Source organism: Trichosurus vulpecula, chromosome 1, assembly GCF_011100635.1.
Source record: "Trichosurus vulpecula isolate mTriVul1 chromosome 1, mTriVul1.pri, whole genome shotgun sequence".
NCBI classification, from domain to species: Eukaryota; Metazoa; Chordata; class Mammalia; order Diprotodontia; family Phalangeridae; genus Trichosurus; species Trichosurus vulpecula.
The window spans coordinates 72,589,110-72,616,920 of record NC_050573.1 but is presented as its reverse complement, the minus strand read 5'-3'; the positions used below and the strand labels follow the sequence as shown (position 1 = coordinate 72,616,920).

The window sequence follows — 27,811 nt, the reverse complement described above, 5'->3', positions numbered from 1 at the left end:
CTGGGGATACATAGAAAGGCAAACCTGTCCCTGCCTTCAAGGAGTTTTAATCTAATAAGGGAGGCAATGTAAACAGCTATGTAAAAGCAAGATAAATACAGGACAAATTGGATAAATCTCTGAGAGAAGGCACTGGCATTGAAGTAGACTGGGAAAGGCAGTAAGAGTTTAATAGAGGAAGCAAAATAATTAGGTTCTTGTTAATCTTTCTTGCTTCCTCATATCTAAATTTTATGTTCTTTTAGCACTGGAACTTATCTTATTCCAATAAGATTAGAAATATTGGTTTTCAAAAAATATGGCTTTAATTTCCTTTTAAGTAACTGAATAGGGAACAGACCCTGATAGTTAGCTCTCATTCACATTCAGATTTTATATATTAAAAGAGAAGAAAAATTTAGGTAAACTATTAATTATCTTTGTTAAAGTGTTTTGAATGCAGATCATACCACAGATGGATGTCCTGATTAAGTTTATTAGCAATTAAGAAAAAAACAAAACAATTTTAAGTAGGCCTGCTTAAATGTTATTTCTAGTATGTTTAATAATATATATACAATACATTTTTTCTTTAGCTCCAGTGGCTCCTTGATAATTATGAAACTGCTGAAGGTGTGAGCCTCCCAAGAAGTTCTCTTTACAACCATTATCTTCGGCACTGCCAGGAACACAAACTAGATCCTGTGAATGCTGCTTCCTTTGGAAAACTAATTCGGTCTGTGTTTGTGGGGCTGAGAACCCGAAGGTTGGGAACAAGGTTAGTACAAAGGAGTTTGATTGACTATATATCTGACTTCTTTCAACTCCTTTTTTCCCTTATGCAGACATGTATCTACTTAGGAGCTGTGGGGCTGCTATCCCCTGCATAGATGTTCTTCCCAAATTAGAACTAGCCTCTCCTTGATTCAAGCTTATTAGCACACTAGGGACTACATGAGCTAGCAACAAGAGGTGTGATGATATTAGCCCAGTTGTAGGATTGTGGTATCATTTAACGGCTATTGACCACTCTAGATTCTGTAAGAATTGATTTCAAAAAGGGAATTTAAACCCCAGCTCCTAAAACCCTGTCCTTTTTCATGTTTAGATCAACGTTCGCTTCTCCACTACATTTGGTTTTAATGCTCCTTCATTCTTCTTGGGATAGGCTGGTTCACTGGTGCAGTCCCTTAGTCTTCATTGCCATAAATGTTATATTCAACCAAGAATTTTCTGTTAAATGCTTATATCCCCATCCACAGGTTCTTCTTACCTGGAAAAGATAAACATTTCTTTAAAGTAAATATTGCTGCCAAGGCTAATTATTGTGTTAGTATATATTGTTTTTTTACTTCTACCTGTGATATCATGGGCAGGTTAAGTCTGACATCATTGGTATTCTACATATCTGCTTATTGTCTGAACTACAACCAAAATGGATGTCAGTGTTTATTCGCAAAGTATTAGATTTTAAACACCTGTGGTTTTCTTTGAATCATTGTCACAGTAGGTCAGGGGGTGGTTTTAGTTATCACAGTCACAAAGCCGCCTCCCCTGCCCCCCGCCCCCCGAAGTCCTCCTCTGATGCTTCAGGGTTTTCAGGTATAGGTCCAGCAGCATCCTCGGCATTCTGTTGTCCAATAACCATCCTGGATGAATTATCCTAGCAGTTAATCATTGCAGAAGGAATTTTTTCAGCCACAGTGACTCTTAATGACTTTGTGAGGTATGAAGGGACTATTGTCTGCATCAGCAGAGAGAGGATAGCCACACTGATGATACCACAGATCCTTGAAGAAGAAAAACAAGCCTTTCTTTGCATAGAGAAGTCAACTTCTCTAAAACATGGAAGATACAGGAAGTGAAGGAACTAGAAAAGGAAAGTATTATAAAAAGGAAAAAAATCAAGTGGTAGCAAAAGTGATCAAATTGAAATCTCCAGAAGATACTACGACCATATTGCTCCTCTCCATCACATCACTCTCATCTTCTCCCACTTTCTTTCCTTGAAGTCTTTCAAGTCTTTCAAGGGTGTCCTGCCTCCATCTTCCCAGGTGACACTTTAGGGTTTTGCTTTGGTTCCCTTTTTTTCTTCCTTTTTTCCAGTATTCTATTGGACACATACTTGGTTCACCATGATGCAAAGGGGATTTTTGGCAGCAGGGAGACCCCAGGCTTGGCCTGTTTTCCATTGCTCTTGGCTTTCAGAGTGGGCCCCATTTAGGAAGGGAACTAGGGGACAGGACTCCTATGACACTGATATGTTCATGTATGTATCTTACTATATTCAAACATTTAACTCTTTATTTTGATTTTTTACTTCTTACACACCTTATGTCTTATGTTGATAATTTTGACTTAATTGACTTGTTCGATAGTTCAAAATGTCTTTGACATTATCTTTTTCCTGAATTAACTAGGGAATTAAATAAGCAATGGATTGCTGAGAAGGATTCTAGAATTCCTTAGATAATTTTAAGAATAGGAGAAATAGCAGGCATAGTATATCCAGGATGGCCTGTTTGAACCTAACTGGAGGCAAGAGGCATGGAGGAGATGGCCTCTGCATATCACTCCCTTCCTAATTTTTTTTTATTATTTTAATATGCAAAGTACTTTGCAAACCTTAAAGCTCCATTATTATCATTACTATTATTTGTCAGTTATCTATCAATGAACAGACAGAAATTCATTTAAACAGTAAAGATATCTGGATAGTAAATGTTTTCTTCCTAGGGGGAATTCCAAATATCATTATTATGGGATTCGCCTAAAACCAGACTCGCCACTGAATCGATTACAAGAAGACACACAATACATGGCAATGAGGCAGCAGCCAATACACCAGAAACAAAGGTAAGGGGCCACTCCTTTTTATTCTGCTAGCCAAGACCCTGAACCAGTTCCAAGTATGGCTTTACTTTGATATGTCTTTTAGGTAAAATCAATTTCTTGGAAAATTGACCAGGAGACAGAAATATTTAGAATTGAATATTTATTGAGGGTCTTTTTTTGTGTGCAAGGTATGTGTTAGGCCCCATGGGAATACAGAGAAGAAGGATACACTTTTTTTTTTTGTTGAGACTCAGGTTAATAAGAATCAAGATTGTCAAACTTAGAAGCAAAAAGGAAGAATACAAGGCAGGTTACACACAGATAAAGCTATAGCCCCCGAAACAAACACAAGTCCCAATACACACTTCAACATTCTTATCTCTAACAGATAAGACTCTTAGAAAACCTATTTTACAAAGATATGATTAATTGAATTTTCCTAAAATCATATTCATTCAAAGGAAACCTACCAGGGAGCACCAATGTAAAAAAGTCAAGGGAACTTTGAGGGCAATCTTTGCCCTCAACAAAGCTTACAATCTAGTTGGGAAAATGACATACACATAAAAATTTATGGTATCAATCAATTCAACAAATATTTATTGAGCATGTACTTAGTACAAAGCCGTATGCCAGCCTCTGTGGGTGATACAGAAGTGATTATACGTTGTATTATATTCTTACCCTGTTCTCAAAGAATGTATAGCCTACTGAGGAAATAGGAGCACAGAAACAACAACAAGGTAAGGTATGGTCATTTTGCCCGTGTGTTGTGGTGTAATGGAAAGACTTCTAGATTTGGAGCCCAGGGAATCTGGACTCGTCTCCCTGCTCTGCCATTTACTAATAAGTCACTTAACCTCTCCATGTGACCTAGGGCTAGTGATGTAACCTTTCTGAGCCTCAGTTTTCTTCTGTATAAAATGAAGACATTATACTAGACAACCTTGAAGGGCTCTTCTAGCTCTAAAATATATGATTCATGGGTTATATAAAAAAGGATCATAGATTTGGAGCAGAAAGGGACCACACAAATTTTGATGAGATTCATCGTACAGTCTTTTTTTAGATTATAAAGGAAAGGGACATTTGATGTGAGTCCTGAAAGAAGCATTGGATTTTGACAGATGGAGCTGTCCATTCCAGTTGTAGAGAACTGCTTGAGGAAAGTTAGGGATGTGAAGAAGAAAAGCACAGAAGCAAGGAAGTGGATGAGTAATCTAATTTGACTGGTGTGTAGCACACATATAGGGAATAGTGGAGAATTGGGTTCAAAAGAGAGGTCAAGGTATCATGGGGGATTGTAAATACCATTATTGAGAAATTTGTACTTTTTTTGCAGATAGCAGGAAGCCACTGAAATTTTTGAGTGGGAGAAGGATAATTAGATAAGTGCTTTAGGAAGATTAATCTAGCAGCAATTAATGTTTAGAAGAAAGGAAGGACTGGGAGGAGACAGACCAATTTGAAGGCTATTGCAATAATCAGTGCAAGAGAATTCTATAAAGCAGTATATATGGATAAATTGTCAGATTTCTTCCACAGGGTTATCAAATAATATATACTTATGCATATACATATATTTACATATATATACATACATACATACATATACATACGTTTACATACACACTAGGAGTAGCAGTACAGGACAAGGAAGGGTCACAGTCCAAGGCTTTGTACTTAGCAATAAACAGCAACAGAAGGCACTAGCAGCTGTGTGACTGTTTCGAGGGGTGGGTGGGGCTCACAGATTCAGTCCCCAGCCCAGCTTGAAGTCTGTAGCAGAATAATCAGGGCAAAGAGCTTAGACAGAAGGGAGCCTGCAGTTCTGTTGCTCTGAATTTGCAGGGCCTTCCAATAGCTGACAGTGGCTGAGTCACTCTACCACCAGAGGCAAGCCCAGAGTTATGTTCCTCAGACTCCAACCTAGCTCAGAAGCATGCGGAGTTCAGACCAGGAAGGCAGTAATCAAACTTAACTCTGGATCAGACCACTTCAGGCACACTGAAAACTTATAGATTCTCAGGCTGAGCTGTCCCTGAGATCCTTGAATAGTTCAATACTCAGAGAAAGCAGCAGCAGGATCCAGGAGAACACAAAACAGAACAAGCACGGCTCAGATTTTTCCCTCCAGATATATGCAAAACCTCGCCCTGATGCAAAGTTTGTGTCAGGAAGTAAGACTGGAAGAATGAACAAACAAGCAAAAAATAGAATTTCAGTATAAAGAGCTATTATGGTATCGGGGATATACAAAGGACAAATCCTGAAGAAGAGAATTATTCCAAAACATCTACAAGAAAGACATAAAAGAAAAACATAGCTTGGACATGTGTTCAATGAGAATTCCTTGAAGAAATGAAGCAAGGGTTTAAAAAAAAAAGGTTTAAAATGATTTTGGAAATTAAATGGGAATGTTGGAGGAGAGAATTAGAAAAGAAATGAGAGCTATGGAGGAAAGATTTGGAAAGAGCATTAGTAAAGATATGAAAAAATACAAAAGACACAAAGTCTTATGTAACCAAAAGACTCCTTGAAAATTAGGTTAAGTACTTACTATGTGCCAGGCCCTGTGCTAATTTCTGGAGATGCAAAAGCAGGTGAAAACAGTTCATGCCCTCAAGAAGCTCATATTTTAATCGGGGAAACAACATGCCAAAAATTGTGTATGCACACAGACACACATGCATATCCATAACATATATCTGTAGATATAAATGTGTGTACATAAGAGGAGAGCATGCCAGAAAAAAGAAACTAGTAGTGGAGGGGGAAGAGTTTAGGGTGAAATGGACAACTAAAGGTCTTTTGCAAACTTGGCATTTCTGCCAAGGAGGAAACCAAGAACTTGAGATGAGGAAAGAGGAAGAGCATTCTAGGCAGAGGGGACAGTTAATGAAAAGGCACAGAGTTCAGTGAGAGAGTGTTCAGTGTGAAGAACAGTAAGATGACCAGTATTGCTAGATCACAGAGTTCAGGGAGGAGCTGGGGAAGAAGGTAGAGTGTAAGAAGTCTGGAATGGTAGAAAAGAGAAAGGTTGTAAAGGACTTTGAACACAGAATTTAATATATGATTCTGGAGGTAACAGGTGGCCACAGGAGTTTATTGAAGGGGAAGGGTCAGAATTGTTCTTTTGGAATAAAATTTAAGCATCTGAGTGGAGAATGGAGTGGGAGAGACCTAAGGCAGGGAGACTGATTAGAAAGCTATTGTATATAGTTCAAGTGTGAGGTGATGGGGTGGGGGTGGGGGAGCCCTACACCAGGTGTTGGCAGTGTCAGAAGAGAGAAGGGTAACTATATGGGGAGGGAGAAGAGAAGAGCAGCCAGGAAAGAACTTTGAGGGCTATCATTAGTTAGTGGGTATGACCTGGATAAAGATCCAGCAAAGGAAACTAAGGAGGAGTAGGCAGGCAGGTAGGAAGAAAACCAGGAGAGAAGAATACCATGAAAACCTAGATAATGGACAAGCTTGGCACCAAAGAAGAGATTTTCAAAAATTAATTTCCCTCCCTTCTTCAAAAATTATAGGCACAGAACATTGCACATACTATCAGACTCATGATGTGTTGGTTAGTATGGCTGAACTGCTTTTTTTTTTCTCTTCAAATCTTTGTTATGATGCATAGGCTTGTTGGGAATATATTCAGAAATGGATGCAATGTAAAAACAAAAGACATGAATATAAGTAAGGCAAACTTTAAAAGAAACATTTGTTGGAGTCTTATAATAATCAGAATAAACTAGAGATTCTAACAAAAGGGTACAAATTTGTGTTCTTAAGTATCACTGACACCACAAAGAAAACACACAAACCCAAATGGAGACTTAACAGTGAAATCTTACAATTCACAATGACAAGAAAGAAAATTATAATGATTAAACATGTCAGAATTTCTAGGCTGCAGCTAAAGCAGTCCTCAAGGGAAAAATTATCTCTCTACAAACATACACTAACAAAATAGAAAAAGAGAGAATTAATGTACTGAATATGCATTTTTTTAAAACTAGAGAGCCAAAAACAGAGGAGAGATTAAAAATTAGAGGAGAAATAGATAAACTGGAAGCAAAAAAGCCCCATAGAAATGATAACTAAAATCAAAAGCTGTTTTTTGGGGGAAAACTAATAAAATCTGGTAAAAGCCATTAAAAACTTTTAGCTAAGAGGAGGGAAGAAATCAATAAAATAACAAATGCAAGGTGAAATCACAACAAAACCAGAAGAAATAAAAAAGAATAATTGGAATCTACTATGCACAGTTATTTGTTAACAGAAAAGAGAACACAAAAGGAATAGAGAAATAACTTAGAAAATAGAAACTACTCAAACTTGACAGAAGACTAAAGAACTTAAATAACCCAATCTTAGAAAAGGAAATGGAACCAATTTTAAAGGAACTATGAAAAAAAGAAAAAAAATTTCTAATCCTGATGGATCCCCAGGAGAATTACATCAAACTTTTAAAGAACATGTTGTTAGTACCTCTGTGTAATACACATTATTCTCAAAAATGGAAAAGTACCTACCAGAATCTTTTTATGAGATAAATATAGTACTAACACCTAAACTAGGGAAGGATAAAACACAGAAATAAAATTACAGACCCATATCATTAATATCACTTCAAAATTTTAGACAAAATCTTGTCAGACTTCAGACTGCAGCAACTTATACCAAAAAATCGTTCATTAGGACCAAGTTGTAAATTTTTCCAGAGGTGCAAGGATGGCTCGACATCAAGAAACCAGTCAACATAATTAAACATATTGACAACAACTTCTCACACCCCACATGATTATCTTAATAGATGGGGAAAATGCCTTTGACAAAGTACAACACGCATATAGGTGTAGAGTGACCTTTTTTAATATCATAAAAAGCATCTTATCTAAAGCCAAAGGCAGGCATCTTATGCAGTGGGAATATACAAGAACTTTTCTCAGTAAAAACAAGAGTAAAGCAGGAAGGCCTACTCTCTGCTATTATTTGATATATTTTTAGAAATGCTAGCAGTGATAATAAGACAAGAGAAAGAAATTAAAAAGATAGGTAAAGGAGAAAAAACACCTATTTGATGATGATATTCTAGTATGCTTGGAAAATCCTAGGAAACCTGCAGAGATACTGATTAAGACAATAATAGCTTTAGCAAAGGCTCAGGCTACAAAATAAATCTGCAAAAATCAACCACATCTCTGTATAAAATAACAAAATCCAAGAGGTCATAATAGAAAGGGAAATCCCATTCCAAATAACTACAAAATACACAAAATATTCAATTACAAAAAGCACTCCTTAAAAGAAATAAACAACAAAAATAGCTGAAGGAATATTTAGTGCATATTTCTAGCCTGTGTGGATATAATAAGAATGATGATCCCACCAAAGTTAATTTACACCTTTATTGCTATACAAACCAAATTATAAAAGGGGTGCCTTACAGAACCTGATAAAATAACAAAATTCATTTAGAAAAAGTTCTGTAATATCAAGGGAGATCATGAAAAGAGGTAGAGAGATACCGTTTTATTTCATGGAAAGACACAGTACCTGGCCTGTAGTAATGAAGTTTTAAAAATTTTTTCGATTTTTTTTTTTTTAGTAATGAAGTTTCTTGATCCCTCTAGTAAAGGGTACACTCTTACAAACAGCTTTTGTAACAGGCTGTTTCCTAGGAGCTTTACCATTAGGGGATTTATGGGCAATTTGCCATGTATGAGCCAGGTTTCTGAAAATTTCTCCTTGTACATCTTCCCTCTTCTCCCTGTTTTGTTTTGGGATTAAGTAAGTGACATCCCTAGCCCTGGAGAGTAATGTCTAGAGCAACAGCTGTGAACACAATTGAAAGATTGATACAAAAGATTTCATATGTTAGATTGATGAGCCAGATCTAATATGGTAAAAATACAGATAAATCTAAATAAATGTACTTGAGTTTAAAAAATTGGCATCTCAAATATCAAATGGGTGGAGGCATGTCTAGACAAAACTTAACTGTGAAAAAAATTTTGAGATTTTAGTAGAGTACAAACTCTGTGAGTCAACAATGTGAAATTGAAGCCAAAAAAAGTTAATAGTTAAAGCCTATTCTAGGCTACAGTAAGAGAGGCATAGGAAAGAAATTAAGGACTTGAATAGAATTTTTAAAAGTTAGATATGATAGATCTCTGATAATTATTTAATGGGAATTGAAAGAGGTATGAATATTTCTTAGCTGCACATGATACCTTTAAAAAAAATATGTGCTAGAGCATAAAACCCTCATCACCAAATGCAGAAAAATTAAACACATCCTTTACCAATCATCCTATGACATAAATTATAATCAATAAAAGGCCTTTGAAGAAAGAATTCAAACTTAAATGGAGACTAAATAATTTAATCCTAAAGAATTGGTGGGTCCTAGCAATTGAACAAATCTTGTTTTCAAGGAAATAAGTGTCTGTTGTTGCTCTGAGTACTGAAAGATAAGTCAGTTCAGAAACCACGACCTTTGGTGATTATGATTTTCTTCCTGGTTGCCTTCATCCAGTCTGTGCATGTTCTTCTTTTCTAAGGAAATATCCCACCTGTGGGGTCTTGAGCAAGGACTCCACCTGTCAGAGCCAAAGTTCCTTCCTTTCCAGCTCTGATCCTGTGATCCTATGAGAAATCAGGGCTGATGGGTCTACAACCTTTGCAGTTTCCCCAGATATTAGTGTGTCCATGCTCATGGTAGTGTGGTATGTCTTGTTAAAAAAATTTTTTAAAGGACTTGTTTTGGGTAAGAAGCACTCTAAAATTTTTTAAAAGTTCAATCTTTGTGCTAAATTCTATAGACATGCAAGGAATACAAAATTGGACCCTTCAGCTTTGTGACATCAACCTGTCAAGGCCCATTTCAAATACAGATGTCTCTTCCATGAAAATCTCGATTTTTTCCAGTTACAATTGGAATGCCCTCTTCTCTGAGCTCACACCACCCTTTGTACTTTTCATATGCACTGACCACATTCTACTATTTCACTTGTGTATGTGTTGCATCACTAATGAATTGCAGTCTCCACCAGAGCAGGGACTGTGTCTTAATTTACCTGTTGGCCTAGCTCAGTGCTGTGCACATTTTAATACGTTTGTTTGACTTGAATTAACTTGGCAAAATATTTAATTTCTGTGGTTTATCTTTTTCCTCCTTTAAGATATAGGCCTGCACAGAAGATGGACGGCCTTGGGGAAAGTGGCTCTAACAGCAATTTGCACACCACACCCGAGCAGTCAGTAGCTGCTCAGAGCCAACACCATCAACAGTTCATAGGTGATGAAACAGAGCCATGTGATCTTGACTGTTTCCATTTCCCTTGGTTTCATGATGTGTCACTGATTTCTGAGTTGGACGACTTTCACTTTGTCTCCTGAGAGTCCAGGATTGCTATACTCTATGTTCATGGATTTCATTGCTTCAACTGTATAAAAACTAAGAACTTGCTAGCTTTCTTACAATATTCCAAATTCTTCTCTCTTGGATGGATTTCACCTAGTTCCTTAAGTAGTTACGGACAAAATATCTCTTTGATTAATCAGAAGTTTACACTACTAGTATAAGTGTACACCAACATAATTAATGATCCTAAGAAAACTACCAGAATTCTGTGGCAAACCTTAAAACCAACAGATGTCTATAGTGGAGACCTGGGTTTGTCATTTCCTGAATTTCAGCCCTTACTTGCCTGATACATTTCAGTGTCACATTTAGACATTCATAGAAATCTGTCTTTCTTCCATTTTAGGCACCTAAATTCCTAAACATCTAACAGCAGCTTCACCAGCTTCTTCTGTTTGGGACTCAGTAAGGAGGAGGAGACCCTTCTATACTGAGAGCTGACAGATTAGTGATAATTAGTTTAATCAGCTAGATAGTGATACTAATTTTTAAAGTTTATATACATTATATATACATATATACACATACACACATATGTATATATGTGTATATATTCAGAATTTTCATAGGCTGTATTAGTTGATCACAAACGCTGGAAGGCCCTCCTGAAGGTGGGAAGGCTTCGAGTATAGTGGTGGAAGGCACATCTGTTTGAGTTTAAAGTGGCTTATTACCAGGTTGGTCAGAGTGTGAATTTTTTAGCCACAGCAATTCACGAAGACCGTATATTGACTTACAGAGAAGCTGCAGTCAGTGCCAATGGAAAAAATTATTCATATTCTCAAAGTCCCAGATTCTTGAGTTATTAATGTGTATGTACATATTCATAAACATGTGTGTATGTATATTTAAAACATTGGCTCCAAATATACCTTTTGCGGGAGCTTCAGGAAAGAGAGGAACAGCTTCAGATGACCTCCAGAAAGCAATGTGGGTATCTCTTAAGCAAGTGAGCTATAAGTAGTGACCTATCTTTCTGAAAACTGTGACTTTCATTCTTGGAAATTTATCCAGTCTTCTTGATAGAACAACACAGTTTTCGCACTGTCATCCAAAGGAGATGCCTGACTACAAGTTAGCTAACTAGTGTTACCTAATTACTGGCTAGGTATTGAAGTCCTAACCCTGTCAAGTAACAAGAAGGAGCCAGAGATGTGAGCATTAAGCCCTTAGGGATGAAAATTAAAGACACAAGCCTTTAGGACTCCCCACCCCTTTCCCTGCCATCATGGTGAGCACTTTCTTGACTAAAAATAGATCTATTTGCATGGCACCTTTTGCTCTTGCTATAACTTTCTTTGCATTCCTTCGGATATAGGGAGCTTAATAAAGATCTTAGATCTAGCTGCCACATTTCTATGTCCATTTGCTAGCAGTACTAAACAACTATGATTTCCAAGTACTGTTTCTGGTCATTTGCTTTGACCAAGCCTTTGTTGTTTTCTTTCTCTCTCTGTATTCTGATCTAACTTTTGGTTTATCAGTCATTTTCCTAATATTCCCTTTGCTATTATTTTTGTCTTTTCTACTCTCTAGATGTTTCCCATGTCTTTCCAGAGTTCCCAGCTCCTGACCTAGGCAGTGTATTCTTACAGGAGGGGATCACTGTGAATGACATAAAGACCCTACAACTTCTTTACAGAAGACACTGCGAGGTGACTGCATTACTTTCTGGGTGGTCTTATTTTGTTATTTGTGCCTTAGTTCTTAAAAGTAGTAATTCTGTGTTTGGGAATTTCATTGCCTAAATATTCTCATAATTATTATTAATAGGTAATTCAATAAACATTTATTGAGTACCTAATATGTACAAAGTACTGTGATATAAATACTGGTGATAAATTTTTTTTAAAAAAAGCCTCTGCCTTCAAGGAGTTTGTGATTAATTTTGGGGTGGCACGGGACAGATTTAGTGTGCTCTCAGTAGCATAAGATGTTTATCCTATAAACATTTTATCATGCTAATCAATAAGCAAAGAAATCCTTATTAAATGACAACTTGTGCAGAGTGTTGTACGAGTTTTGGGATACAGAGTTTAGATAAGATGTGATTCCTTCTTTCAGGGAGGCTCACACTCTTTTGGGGTAGCAAGTACAACATCCATCCAGACAAACATGATGAATAATAAGTGGACTTCAGAGTTACAAACACAATTCTATGTGAGGTCTGAGGGGAAATGTCATTAGCCATAAAGAGGATCAGGGAAGGCTTCCTGGAGCAGCTGAGGGTAGCTTTAAAGGAAAAGAAAGGGGGGAAAGGAGGGACATTTCAGGAAGGAAGAGCAATGAACATTGCAAGTCTAGGGATAGAAACTAGAGAGGCCGGTGAGGAGTGTAGAGGGTAGACAAGTATTAATGGAGCACCTACTCTGTGCCTACTACTGTACCTAGGAAAGATAGGGCCTGATTCTGGCTTACGTAGTGGTTTCTCCCTCTTTGGGCAAGCAGCTGAATCAAGAACTCTCATGACTTTTGATCAGCTCACTCCCCACCTAGTTGAGTGGCACTGTGTATGTCCCAGATATTGTGTGCTCTTTGGTAGCAATAATAGCTCACCTTTAACACTCTTAAGATTTTGCAAAGTTCTTTGCTTACAGAAACCTTCTGGAAAAGATAAATGCTGTCTCCCTAACTGCTGCAGGACATGATGTTAGTCCAGTTCGTAAAATGCTTTGCCAATAAGGAAGCACAACTTAATGTGACAAGCACCATTTTAAAAAGTTGTCTTTATTTTTAGGCAACTTTGGATGTTGTAATGAATCTTCAGTTTCACTACATCGAGAAGCTGTGGCTGTCATTCTGGAGTTCAAAACCACCCTCAGGTGACGGCTCCAGTGCTCTGCCTTCCAGGTGAATGACTGAACTCTGATCACCTAACTCAGGAGATGGCAACCTACGCAAGCTTCGTCTTCAGGCCAGATTCTGCCCCAATGTCCTCTAGACCTTTTCAGCCTCTCAGAAACATCTGCCCTGTCCAGGGCTGGATTCTAGGTCTTTCGATCTCCACCTGTGCCTGCTTCATAGAAAATGCTTTTTAGTCCAAATCCAACCTGCAGGCTGCTCACCACTCTAAGTAATCAAATGATACAAAGTTGTAGGAAGGAAGGGAACAAGCTTTTATTAAGCAACTGTTATGTCCTTTAAAAATGTTCTTTATAAATATTATCTCATAGGTAGGTGAGGACACTTAGGCAAACAGAGGCTAAATGACTTGCCCAGGGTCACACAGCTAGTAAATACCTGAGGCCGGTCTTGAACTCAAGTCTCCCTGACGCTAGGCCCAGTGGTCTATCCACTGCACCACCCAGCTGCCTAGAAAGAACCTTAGAAAGAACAAATAGTATTGTTTTCTATTTAATTATCATGATGTATAAGGAGGGGTTCAGGTTGCTGACCCTCAAACTTTTCAACTCGAATAACTTTTGTATGTAATTTTCTAGTTAGTGAATTTAGATAAAATATATCCTCTAAAAAGTATATAGCTTCCTGCAAAGTGCAGGATGAGAAGACAGCTATTTATAAATAGGTAAGAAGCATCACTCTAATACAGCATCTGAATAGGGAGAAAAACAGGAATGGGAGGGGCCTGTTGATAGAAAAATAAACCTAAAAAATATAGCTTTTTTCAGAATTCCTGGGCATGTTGTTGATATTTTCTGCTTATTTCTAGTGACTTTCAATAGGTTTTCATCAGGCAACCTCCTCTTACGTTAATTTGCAGAATGGTGTGGCTTGAAATAGTCACACTGTGTGCAAGTGATGTTATTTTGTCCATTTCCATACAGTGAAGAAGAACATGAAGTTGCTGTCATCCCAAAGGACAAGCTTATTACACTGTGTAAATATGACCCTATATTAAAGTGGATGAGAAACTGTGATCACATACTGTATCAGGCTCTGGTGGAGATTCTCATCCCCGACGTGCTGAGACCGGTACCCAGTAAGCAAATTCTGTTCCAAATTCTTATTCTAGCCCAGTCTAGTCTTTCGATGATAGAAACGTCTTTGTGTCCTTCCGTGTACTAAGCTACATAGTACGAAATATAACTTATAACGACAACATCTTAATATAGTTATTGCCTAAGATATTTTCTCTGTCGTTTAGATGTTTTTCCTTATTACCAAACCAAGAAGAGAAAAAGAATGTCATTACTGTCTGAGGCTATTAATTCCTATGCTGGTAAAAAGAGGTTGACTGCACTAAGAAGGCATTTTATTTTATTTTATTTGCAGGGGGGAAGGCAGGGCAACGGGAGTTAAGTGACTTGCCCAAGGTCACACAGCTAGTAAGTGTCTGAGGCTGGATTTGAACTCAGGTCCTCCTGACTCCAGGGCCAGTGGTCTACTCACTGCGCCACCTAGCTGCCCCTAAGAAGGGATTTTAACTAAAGTTACTCCTTCCTGAGTATCTTGGTTAGGATAGGTTTATAAACTGGCCATGTTGGTAATGACATTAGTTTTTGTGACCTTCATTATGAAATACCAGACCGACATGTTTGTGTCAAACCTCTTGGGAAAGGTCATTATTTATTTGGTTGGAATAGAGCTAGCTGGAATGGACTTTTTTAGAGGTGACTCTTCTGGCCCTCACTTCATCTGGACCATCTAAAATAGATGCTGCTGGAATCTCTTCATAAAAATATCTGGTGGCATATTCTGTATCTTCCCTGGTAATGTTTTAATATCTGATCATCCTGTGCTCCAAAGCCTCCTGGTGGAGTAGAGGTGACCTGGGGTTTTATAAGATGATGTCAGGAGAGCTAAAACTCCTACTGATCTGGAAACTTTTCCAGATGTTGAGAGGCTGCATCCATGAAGCGGGTACTGATAGTGATGATGCTACAGAGTCTTAAGAGTATTGAAGGATGTATTAGTCATGGGATTCACAGGTGTATATTGAGTACCTACTATGTGCTATACACAATATTAAATGCTATAAAAGAAGGCTTTTTTGTGGAGATTCATTAATTCAATCATTCAACAAACACTTGCTTTAACTGTGTCCAAAGCACTGTGTTAGATACTGGTATAGGAAATGCATACATGAAACATAATGTCAGCCATTACATGATCAAGTGTTAAATGGTATGCAAACCAGCAACAGGAATTTAGACAAATTCTTCCTTCTAATTTATATCTTTCTTGACACAAATGAAATGCATTTTCCTCTAATTCCGTTCTCAGTTTAGAGAAGGAATAACAACTTTCCTGTGCGCTATATTTTATTCTTCCCTTATTCTTCTCTTCTGAAGGCCAGATTTTAATCTATCTTTCTTAACCATCGTTTGTTACATCGCTCATACTACTTCTTTCTGGACTTTATAGTTTTACCATATCATTTTTAAAAAAAAGTTGTTAAATAGCTAATACACAGCCTAAAATGTGATGTGCCACCCAAAAGGGCACAAAAGTATTAAGGGACTTCAGAGGAGGGGGAGATCACTTCAGGCTGGATGAATCAGGGAAAACTTCCTGGAGGAGATAACATTCATTCTAGGTCTTGAAGCATGGGTAAGATTTTGTTAGGCAGTGATAGTGGATGGTTAAATGAACTTGAATAAGGGGTATGGAGATGGGGAAGCTCCAGCTCTGCTCAGGAACTGTCAAATTTTCCACTTTGCCTAGAGTATACTGTGTATGTAATGAAATATGTGAGAAGGTGGGCTAGATGGTAAAGACCTTGGATTCTAGGTGCAAGAGTCTGAACTTGACATGGTAGGAAATAGGGAGTTAAGGTTTTTGAACAAATAATGATACAAATAAAATTATGTTTTAACAAGACTGATTTGGTGCCATTGTTCAGTATGAACTAGAGAGGATAGAGGGGGGAGGATGATTGCTGGGTTATGTAGGTTAAGTAGATTAAAGTGAGATATCAGCAAGAGGGATGGGAATGAGATGGAAAGTAAGAGAGTGGCATGAGAAAGATTTACTTGTATTAAGTTATTGCACAAGAAAATCTTCTATTGTTAATATTTTGGTTTTTTTTCTTTAGGTACCTTGACACAGGCAATCCGAAATTTCGCAAAGAGCTTAGAAGGCTGGTTGACAAATGCTATGAGTGATTTTCCCCAGCAGATCATTCAAACAAAGGTAATCAGTTTGGGAAAAAAAAAAGAGCCAATAATAGGCTATTTGTTGGTACTTCAATTACAGTCAGTAAATCCTGGTTGGAACACCAAGTCTAGTCAAATCCTGTATTCCAGGGAGTAAATCCCTCAGCAAACAATGACTGAATGAATTACTTTGGCTAGACAGCTGAGTAAGAGGTAGTGATTAAAATCACAAAACCAAGCATGGATCTACCGATCCTAATATGCTGTACCAAATCAGAATATGAGAATAATGTGAAGAAGGTGGATCTGTTGTCCTCTATTCTTGGAAAGCATAATTTTTTTGTTTGCATCAGATAGCCAGGTTCTTTCTTTTCTGTGATTAGAATAATTATTCTCAGGCTTCATTGATAGAGGCATAATTTGAGAATGAGGGAGGTCTACCCTTGGATAGAGCACATCTGGAGTACTGTGTACTCTCCCACCTCTTGGCCATAAAGGAGGTATGTTTCATTGTTCTCCCAGAATTTCATTGGCTTTTCAGGTACTCAGAATTCAGCTTCCTTTTAGTGATCTTTAAATTTACGTTGTTGTAGTCTTTGTATATATTGTTCACTTGGTTCTGCTTATTTTGCTCTGCATCAGTTCATGCAAATCTTCCCATGTTTCTCCAGTCAGTCACTTAGTAAATTTATTACACACCTTCTATGTACTAAGTGCTCTGGATACAAAAAAAAAAGGCAAAAGACAGACCCTGCTCTCTAGGAGTTTATAGTCCAATGGGAGAGGCAGTACATATGCACATACAAGATATATATAGGATAAATTAGAGATAATCAATAGAGAGAAGAGACTAGCATTAATGGTGATAGGGAAAGGTTTCTTGTAGAAAGTGGGATTTTAGGTGGGACTTGAAGGAAGCCAGGGAAGTCAAGAGGTAGAGATGAGTAAGGAAAGCATTCCAGGCATGGGAGACAGACAGTGAAAATGTTGAGAGTTGGTAGGTGGGAGGAAGAGTAAAAAGGCTGGGGTCATTAGATCTCGGAGTATATGTGTGTTGGGAGTGGGGTACATACATATGGAGTAAGGTATAAGAAGATTGGTAATTTAGGAGGGAGCCAGGTAATGAAGGATTTTTAACGTCAAACAGAGGGTTTTATATTTGATCCTAGAGGAGTTAGGAAGCCACTGGAGTTTACTGAGTAGGGAGAGAGGGGTAAGGGGTAACATAATTGGATCAGTACTTTTAGGAAGATTAGTTTGACAGCCAAGGGGAAGATACACTGCAATGAGGAGAGACTTGAGGCAAGGAAACCAATCAGAATTCCAGGCATGAAGTGATAAAGGCCTATATCAGCGTGGTGATAGTATCAGAGGAGAGAAGAGAGAATAAATGAGAGATGTTATTAAGGTAAAATTAACAAAAATTGGCAACAGATTGGATGTGAGAAGTAAGGAGCTGAGAATGACACCTAAGTTGCAAGCCTGGATTGCTGTCAATTGGGCAGATTTGGGGGGAAGAGATGTTCAAATTTGGACATGTTGAATGTAAGGTATCTATGGAACATCCTGTTTGAGATGTCCAATAGTCAGTTAGAAATGTAAGACTGGAAGTTATAGAAGAGAATTTCGGGCTGGGTAAATAGATTTGAGAATCATCAGCACGAAAATGATAATTGAATCCATAGGAACTGATAAGATCATCAAGCAAAATAGCATAGAGAGAAGAGAAAGAGGCACAGGACAGAGCCCTAGAAGATAGCCACTGTATCTGGACAGAGATACAGGAAATGAGACAGAAGATGTGGTCAGATAGGTAGGAGGAGAACCAGGATAGTGTAATGTTATGGAAACCTAGAGAGCAGGGGGGATCAAGAAGAGGATGATCAGCACTGTCAAAGGCTGTAAATTCCATATATGTGTCATTTCTTACTACACAATAATATTCTATTACATCCATATACCATAGTTTTTTCAGCCATTTTTCAATCAGTGACCACCTACCTTGTTTCCAGTTCTTTGCTACTACAAAAAAGAATGCTGCTAGAATATTTTGTTATATAATAAACCTTAGTTACTGTCTTAGACTTAAATTCAGGCTATATGTCCAGTGGTAGGATCACTGAGGCAATGATTGTAGATAGTTTAGGCACTTTTTTTTTTTTTACATAATTCCAAATTGAAATCCAGAATGGCTGGACCACTTTACAGTTCTACCAACAGTGCATCAGTCTGCCTGTCATCCCATATCCTCTCCAACAGAGACTGGAAGATAGGTTACAAACATTTATTAAGCACTTATATGTACCAGGCACTGGGGATGCAAATAGAACAAAAACAGTTCCTGTCCCCAGGGAGCTTACATTTTAGTAGGGAAGACAGAACAAAATAATGGAGTTTGGAGGAGTGAAGGCAAATAGAAGCATGACTAGGAAGCAAAAAAAGCAAGGTCAGTCTGAGTCCATTCCCAAAATGGAGCCCCAAATGAAATTCTCCAATGGGAGAAGTGGAGCTGGCATGGCAGAGGGGTATTGTAGGGTGAGAGGGCTGCAGGTGCTAAGAGAAGTTCTAAGGTAGAAGGGAAGCTAAGTCATGGTAGCAAAGTTCTTTGTCAGAAGCACAGCTAGGAGAGAAATGACTTCCCGTCTTTTGTCATTAATCCCAATTTGCATTGGCTAGCCAGTTGGTGATGAATCTTTTTAATCATGACAGCACATGAAAGAAAAGGAGGGAAATATATGTATATAAATAAACTGGGTATCAGCACAACTAATTAAACTTGCTTAGTAATGATTTACATTTAAATTAATTTTAGTGTAATAAATATAACATGTCCTCATCTGGATTCTTTATTCATTTATCATTATTCCCCTTTCTTCTCATATATATAGGTAAAGCATTTATTAAGTGCTTACTATGTGCTAGGCACTCTACTAAATTTTGGGAATACAGATGTAAGACAAAAAAGATAATCTCTACCCTCAAGGAACTTTTATTCCAATGGAAGGAGATAGCATATAAAAGGCAGCTGAAAGCAGAGAGGTCAGGGAGAGGGGAAGATGGTGGGAAAGTCCGTACAGGCGTTGGCCGGGTAAGGATGCTTTTGGTAGAGAGGTAGAATAGAGTCGTATAGTCACAGTGTGTACTCTTCTAGCTGTTTTTGTTTTTACTTTGTGTTCAGTAAAAGTCTTTCCAGATGTATTAATATTCTTCTTATTTGCCTTAAATGCATTGTAATTATAGCATCAAGTCAACAAACATTTGTCATGCACCTACTATTTGCCAGGCCTTATGCTAAGGATAAACTGGAGATATTCATCAGAAGGTACTAACATTAAGGGAGATTAGGAAAGCCTTCTTGCAGAAGGTAGAGGTGAGCAGGGAGACAATTCTAGGCATGGGGGACAGCCAGTGAAAATAATGCCTAGAATTAGGAAATGGAGTGTCTCGTGTGAGGAATAGCTCCAGTGTCACTGGAGCACTGGTCATGTTGAGGAGGGAGGGACAGAGTAAGGTGTAAGAAGACTGGAAAGGTAGGAGGGGGTCAGGTTATGAAGGGAGGTGAGTGTAGCCAGTGCAGCAGTGATAGCCTGGGAACGAACTGAGGAGTAGAGAGATTGGAGGTTTTGTTGAGGGCAAAAAACAGGTTTTGGGATTGCAAAGCAGAGGGACAGGTGGAATGATAACAGATTGGGATAAGGGAATTTGTAAAGCACTTAGCATGGTGCCTGGCACATAGTAGGCCCTATATAAGGAGTCCATATGCATTATTCATGCAGTGTCCTCTGTGTCGCAGGTTGGAGTAGTGAGTGCCTTTGCACAGACTCTACGGAGATATACATCCCTGAACCACCTTGCTCAGGCGGCCCGGGCAGTCCTCCAAAACACTTCCCAAATAAATCAGATGCTCAGTGACCTAAATCGAGTGGACTTTGCCAATGTGCAGGTGATTTCCTAATGTTTTTACTTCCAAAATGAGTGAATGATTTTTATTCTATGTTACTTAATATCTAAGATTCCTAGATCCTATGGAATGATTGGTGAGGGAAATGAAGAAGAGAGAATATAGGTTATGAGTGACTTGGAACATTTGGCAGGTATTGACCATCTCATGTCATGTTCATCAGTATTTCTAAATTCTCTATTCTGTGCTGAAGTCTGGGGATATTGCCTCAGAATTGTAGGTCCTAGCTGGGTAACTTTAGCCTGGAAGCACAATTAAAAAACAAAAGTTGTAGATGAGAGCATTGGGTTGACTCTAACGGTTCAAAAAGTCAGCTTGATAAGTATAAGATGAGGGAGCTATGGTTAGACAGTGTGTCTGAAAAAGGTCTAGGGACCTTCCCCCTCCCTCATTTATATTATTCCTAGAATAATCTTTCTTATGCATTAATTTGGTCATGTCATCTCTCTCAAAAATCTTCTGTGGTTCATTATTGTTCTGCTTGTCAGAGCCTTCCACTGTGGCATCACTCTACCCTTTCAAGTGTATGTAATTATTATTCCTCCATGCAGTCTTTACTCTGTTAAACTGGAGTATTCTCTGCCCTTCAAACACCTCCTTCGCTCCAAGCTGAGGTTCACATTGTTACTTATGTTCTAAACTGTCTATTCTTTAATTTTCACTGAATTACTGTCCATCCATCGAAGCCCAACTCATAAGTAGCAGGAAGCCTTCCCTACCTTGTACTATTACATAACAGTTAGAGATTTCTGAAATGGCCTGGGCTATCTCTGGAGGTAGCGAATGCTCTTTCACAATAGGTTTTCAAACAAAGGCTACCGAAGTGATAGAAAGGAGATCAGACTGGACACCTCTAGGGTCCTCCTCAGCTCCTGAGATTTTTTGTACCATAGCTATGTGTTTGTAGGTCTGTGAGGTGAGGGGCTATATTTCATTTAAACTTTGTTTCTTCTCCATCAGAAGGCTCTGCAGAGTGTGCTAATTGGGGTTCCTTGCTCTATATTTTTTCAGCTTTCTCTAAACTTCTAGTTCACCCTTTTATGAAGCTGGTAAGACAATAACCTCAACATTTTCTATTGTTTCTTTATTGCTTCGAGGACAAAATAGAATCTATTTAGTCTGTCATTTAAGATCCTGCAAAACCACCTTTTCAGGCTTATTTTACTGTATTCCCCTTTGTATTGTCGATGTTCCAGTCGAATTGGACTTACCAGCTATTCCTTGAGCTTAGCGTTCCATCTTCTGGGTCTACGCATTCACACAGTCCATGCCCCAGAGCCTGCAGAGATGTGCATCCCTGAGCTACCTTGCTCAGGCTGCCCGGGCGGTCCTCCGAAACACTTCCCAGATAAATCAGATGCTCAGTGACCTCAATCATCCTTTCCTCATCTCTGCCTTTTAGCATCATTATCTTCCTTCAGCTCCTTCAGCTGAGGTCTTATTTCCTTTCTTTTTTTAATACTATTTTATGTTTTCCCAATCGCATGTAAAGACAGTTTTCAACATTCATTTTTTTATAAGATTTTGAGTTCTAAATTCTTCTCCCTCCCTCTCATCCCCGCTCCCCAAGAGGGCAAACAATCTGACATAGGTTATACATGTGCAATCATGTTAAACGCATTTCCACATATTAATTCCTTTCTGATTTCTCAAATAAGTCTCTCTTATCTGATCTCTTTCCTCAAAATTTCCAAGGTCACTTTATCTGTTTTTTTCCTTACCTATCACTCTCTTTGCATTATACTTTTCCTTGTCATATCCCTGTCCTGCTTCTCTTCCAAGTGAAATGTAAACTCCTTGAGGGCAAGGACTGTGTCATTTTAAAATTATATTCCTAATAGTGCCTTGCACATGATAAGCATTTAAATGTTTGTTGAATTTTGAATTTTATGAAAAAGTTCTATACTATGTCCCAAATTTTATACCATTTTATAGAAAGTATTATTAGAGATGGAAGTGCAGAAATTATCAATCATTCATGTTTTCAGATGCTTTAGAGCCACCTGTTTCAATTTTGTCACTGAATTCTTCCCTAATTTCCTTTTGTACTTACTCCCAGGAACAAGCCTCATGGGTGTGCCAGTGTGAAGAGAGCGTAGTACAGAAGCTGGAGCAGGATTTCAAGCTGACTTTGCAACAGCAGAGCTCCCTGGATCAGTGGGCCACGTGGCTTGATAATGTTGTCACTCAGGTTCTAAAGCACCATGCTGGCAGCCCCAGTTTCCCCAAGGCAGCGAGACAGTTCCTGCTTAAATGGTCCTTTTACAGGTAAGTCCCAGACTGAGACATTGTCTTCTCAGGAGTTATATAACCATCCTCAGCTTCTGTGGTGCTGGGACATTCTGATGCCTGTACTAGTGGGTATACACTAGAGGGTAAAGGAAAGTCAGAATTAGAGAGATGGCTAAGTAACTGGCATAGGCATCTTGTGCCAGTTCATACCAAGTCTCAATTGCTGACACAGCTCTAGGGCTTCCCAAGCTGTGCCAGGCAGGCTCAGAAGGCCTTTTCTGGTATGGAGCTATATTGAACTTCTCGAGGACAAAGACCATGTTTCCTTCATCTTTATATCCCCTGATATGCCTAGCATAAAACTGCACATGTAATAGGCATATCATCAATATTTATTGAATCAGTGATTTGCCCATAATAGAATTAATCTTAGAAGGCCTCCAGTGGGATGGGAGTTTGTAGCTGCATTGGGGTCAGGGGTGGGGATCCTATGGGCTCGAGGCCACATGTGGCCCTCTAGGTCCTCAAGTGCAGCCCTTTGAGTGAATCCAAACTTCACAGAACAAATGTCCTTAATAAATTGATTTGTTCTGTAAAACTTGGATTCAGTCCAAAGGCCACATCCAAGGACCTAGAAGGCCACATGTGGCCTTGAGGCTGCAAGTTCCTCACCTCTGGATAGACATTGACTGGTGAATAGAAGCAGAGGAGAGAACTGTGGACAGGCTTGATGGGAACAGCATTTCTCTGTCCACAGCTTGATAGAGTATTGTCAGTATAATGAAGAAGAGCCAAAAGACTGAAAAGTAGAACATATATAAACAGAATAATCAAAGATTATCAGTGCTGTTAAGTGAAAGAAACCAACAATTCCTTGCTTTAAACACACATGTATAGCTTAATGATTTTAGGGTAGTAATGTCCTGGCTGGCTATGATTTCTTCTCCACAACTATGCATTTTTGTAGCTAAATTTATACATGGAAGAGAATATAGCTTGCACAGTGTTTGAGAAATTAAATGTTGCTGCCCTGCTGTGAGGGGATGTGGATCCACATTTACATGGCTCCCTCCCAGATTAACTGCATTAGCCCTTGGGGGTGCTGGCAATGCAGAGCAACATGTAGATTTTTTAAAAAATAGCTCCTAAATAGAAAATATCCAAGGTTACTCCATATTACTCATTTTTCCTTTATGTGGCTTTCATGTTGTTGAACATTTTTTAAGTTGCTTTTTTCTTTCTTAATTGTCAGTTTGCAAATGGGTGATAACAGTTAAATGGTTTCAGAACAGCATCAATTTCCTTAATTTTTGGCTCCTAGGAGATTTCAAATACACACTTTCATTATGCTCAGGTATTGTTTTCCTTTTCTGAACAAAATCACTTGCTTCTGGCAACATCTATAGATAACTAGCTCAGGAAAAAAAAAAGTTTGAAATGAGTAATTCAAGCTAATTGTCCCCTCTTCTTACTGGATAACCTAGCTCTCTCCATAACTTTATTTTACTGACATTATAAACAATTGACATTACGTGTCTATGTCTCTCTTCTTCACTTTTTGTTCTTTTTCTTGTTGCAATATTTGTTAACTAGATTTTTGAGTGGAGGTATCTGAGTATTCAAATATGGCACTATATATATTGCGTTTGGCTGTATTATGTCTGAGGGAGAAATTCTTTAGTAATGTGTCTAGTATGTATCACTAGGAAGCCTTTCTCACTTTAGGTTGGAAAGAATACCATGCCAAAAAATGTCTAGTTTTACAGTGCTTAATATTAGATCAGACTAATGCAAAAATATGTTTAATAGGAATGTATATGTAGAGCCTATATCAGATTGCAGGCTGTCTTGGGAAGAGAGGGAGGAGGGAGGGGGAGAAAATTTAAAACTTATGGAAGTGAATGTTGAAAACTAAAAATAACTAATAAAAATAATAATATTAGGCAAAAGACTTGCATGATATATGGTATGGTTAAGTAACTTGAAATACTGATATTAGAAAAGGAAGTACTCCATTGCAAACTCTGAGGACAAGGAATTTATCTTTCTGTTTCTTCGGCACAGTGGTCTTTGCACAGAGTAGGTGTTCAATAAATATTTATTGAATCAAATTTTTTTTAAACTTAAACACCAAAACCCAGACTATTTCCACATACATGGCAGAACATTAAAATAGAATTGTATATGAAACTGTGATTCTCCAATTCATATCACTTGGGTGTGTGTGTATAAAATAGTTTATGTATAATATATATTCATCTTTGTGTATAATACATCTGTATCTGAAATTTCACATTACTTTCCAAACTTCCTTGCTTGTCTATGCTTCCTCCTTTTTCTGTGTATGTTTAAAAAAAAGTTTGAATAGACCTCTTTTTTTCCCCACTAGTATTGCCCATATCCCCTCTCCTAACCTTTCCCACAACTGAAAAACTTAGAGGATTAAAAAGACCCCAACTTCATAACAAATAAGTAGTCATGCCTCCACATGGCAGTCTGATGCCCCTTCCCCCCACCGCTTCTTCCTGGTTTTATATACTTCTTTTCACCCAGCTCAATAATCAGATACAGCAAGTTCCACCCCCAGTTCTTCTCTACATTAATATATTCCTCCTTTAACTCTCCCTTCTCTTTCCCCTCTTAAAAACCTCAGAACTAATCTACCCCTAGTCCTCTGATTATGTAATTCATCTCTTTTAATCACCTTTGAAAATATTAAAGTTCTGAAGGAATACTTGTTTCTTCCCCCCATCAATAAAGCTCTTTCCAATTATTCAAAAAAAAAACTTATCCATTTTTCTTAGCTAATGTTTACATTTGAGAGTTCCTACTCAGCTCTTTTTTTTCCCATCAGAAATGTTTGAGAGTTTTTTATTCTATTAATACATTTTCCCCCTGTGGGGTTATACTCAGCTTTGCAGGGTAAGCTATTTTTGGTTGTAAGACTTTTCCCTTTTGGAATATCATTCTAAAATCTCCTCTTGTTCATAGTTGAAGCTGCCAGGTTTTGTATGATTCTAACTCTGGTTCACTCCTTGGAATGTGAATGCTTTTTTCTGGATGCTTGTGTTATGTTGTTTTCTTTGCCATAGGAATTCTGGATTTTGGCTATGATATTCGTTCCTGGGACTTTTCCTTTTGGGGTTTCAGGTGGGGATTGGTAGATTCTTTCTAGCTTCACTTAGCCTTCTAGGTATAAAAGATCTGGGCAGTTATATTCTTTCAGTTATGATTTTTTTGAAATATGTTCTCCAGGCTTTTGTAATGGTTTTCAGGAAGTCCAAATATTCTAAAATTATCTATTGACCTGTTATTTAAGACAATTATTTTTGAAAGCAGATATTTTACATTTTCTTCTCATATTTCATGGAGTCACTCATTTGTTTGGCCTGTTGTGGATTTCAGGGAGCCTGTTTCTTGAGTAAGGTTTACCTCTTTTTCTTCTAAGCTGCTTATCAGTTCTTTCCTTGAACTTTTATTTCATTTTTTTATCTCTTGCTTCATTTTTTTCTAAGTATTCATGTAGTCCCTATAGAAAATCCTTTCTTCTTTTGAGTCCCTGCTTGAAGTTACTTTATTTGGGGGGAACTCTAGATTTGCAATAAATTTTTATATTGTTCAATGTCTTCTTTGGTTTACTCATCTCTCCAGCTTTAAGCCTTGAATTGGGGCTTTGTGCCAGGGCCAGGATTCACCCTCTGCTTCATTTTTGGATGGGTAGTTGGCCCTGCTTAGTCTCACCTTTGGTTACCTAAGGTTCCTGTGCTGACCTCCCCCTCCTTCTAGGATTGGGCTTCCTTGGATCTTTGAGATTCAGAACATGGATCTTCCAATGATATGACTGTGGGTTTACAATCCTTGGGACTTTCTAGGGGGAACCCTTTGCTCTTAGTGCCTAAGGCCAGAGAGTCCTACATGCTATATGTGTCTCTGTTTCTTTGGGAAGACTATGGTCTTATTTTCCTATGCTGGAAGCCCTCTTTCCCATACCTGTGGGGCTTTTGGCTGACTATAGTTCTGGGGTGGAAGATGTCACTTACTGTAGTTTTTTTATTGGATTTAATAATCAGTCTGGTAAGATTTTCAGGTTTTTGGTGGAGTAGGTGTGGGACTGTTATTTTGCCCAAAAGTTCTATTAAATTAAGTTTGCTTAATTTAATGAGAATAGGAGATAAGCATTGGGTATCTGGTCTTACTCTGATCAGTGAACCAGTGTGAGTTAATATTCATTAAGAAGAGCTTAAACATCATTTTTGCATTTTGCCCACTGACCTTAGAGAGGAAAAGTATTTGATACTGAAGGAATGAATAAAAAGGATTAAGTTCTGAGCACTATGTAGTGCCTGCTCATAAAGACGCTAAAATGAGACAGTCAATCCCTGCCCTCAAGAAACTCCTGCTGTACTGCTCATGGTTCCTACCATGTGAATGTTACCATCATCTCTATGCTCTGGCTATCCACCACCAAATAACTTGTATGGTGGGTATGGCTGGAGAGGGCACTTCTATTTGGGGGCCCAACTAGGTAAGCAGATCCTAAGGGTCACAAGGGCATTTTGGGATCATAGGATATGACATGTGAAGATTTGATAATAAATCCTAGTAGTTACAAATGCTATAGAGAAATGTGTTTTAACATTTTCCGGAACATTGTAAATAGCTTTTTGTTTTCAAAACTTTTCTAGCTCCATGGTGATTCGTGATCTCACCTTGCGTAGTGCTGCCAGTTTTGGTTCCTTTCACCTGATTCGTCTACTGTATGATGAATACATGTTTTATCTGGTTGAGCATCGAGTCGCTGAAGCAACAGGAGAGACGCCAATTGCTGTAATGGGAGAGGTGCGAGCTCTTTCCATCAAGGTGCTAATAACCTTGGACATAAATAGAAAAGAGTAGTGTGTCATTGCTGCTATTCCTGTGATGAGTGCTGCATGGAGTACTTGTATCACTGAGAATTTGAAGAATAAGTTATGAAAGCATATTTTAACTTCTAAAAGAAATGTAGTTAGGTAGATATTATAAATGCATTTTAAGCAAATCACTCTTAGATAAAGAAATGGCTCATGCAAGCCACAAGTTGAAGTTCAGAAGGTCCACAGGGTTGCAGATGGTAAGCCATTTACTTAGTTATAGACCAGAGCACTCCTAGGCCTTCAATGTAAATACAGCAAGGAAGGTAACTTAAGTATTTCTATTGGAGTTCATTTTACTGCACTGGTTCTTTTATTTAGCCAAGCGCTACTTCTTTCACAATGACAGCAACACCAGAACCCAAATGAAGTTCAATTGTATTAGTTTATTTTACTACTTGTCCCCTGTATGCCG

At 38.1% G+C, this 27,811-nt stretch overlaps 1 protein-coding gene and 1 long non-coding RNA gene across 6 annotated transcripts in view; one reads left to right on the top strand and one right to left on the bottom strand.

Moving 5' to 3' along the window:
* The window catches only part of RFX2 (regulatory factor X2), a 161,996-nt gene that overhangs the window by 129,063 nt on the left and 5,122 nt on the right, over nt 1–27,811 (top strand). For all 5 annotated transcript variants that reach the window (XM_036760426.1, XM_036760449.1, XM_036760440.1 and 2 more), the window contains 10 exons: nt 576–757; nt 2,716–2,835; nt 9,996–10,111; nt 11,774–11,892; nt 12,975–13,087; nt 14,023–14,177; nt 16,233–16,330; nt 20,087–20,236; nt 22,314–22,522; nt 27,172–27,325. In XM_036760426.1, the coding sequence (XP_036616321.1) occupies nt 576–757; nt 2,716–2,835; nt 9,996–10,111; nt 11,774–11,892; nt 12,975–13,087; nt 14,023–14,177; nt 16,233–16,330; nt 20,087–20,236; nt 22,314–22,522; nt 27,172–27,325 (1,416 nt within the window). The remainder of the gene's footprint in view (nt 1–575; nt 758–2,715; nt 2,836–9,995; nt 10,112–11,773; nt 11,893–12,974; nt 13,088–14,022; nt 14,178–16,232; nt 16,331–20,086; nt 20,237–22,313; nt 22,523–27,171; nt 27,326–27,811) is intronic.
* Nucleotides 750–27,283, bottom strand: LOC118850812. Its single transcript, XR_005010490.1, has 3 exons — nt 27,196–27,283; nt 22,308–22,622; nt 750–1,252 (listed from the first exon to the last, which is right to left on the bottom strand). It is a non-coding gene; the product is annotated as an uncharacterized LOC118850812 (long non-coding RNA).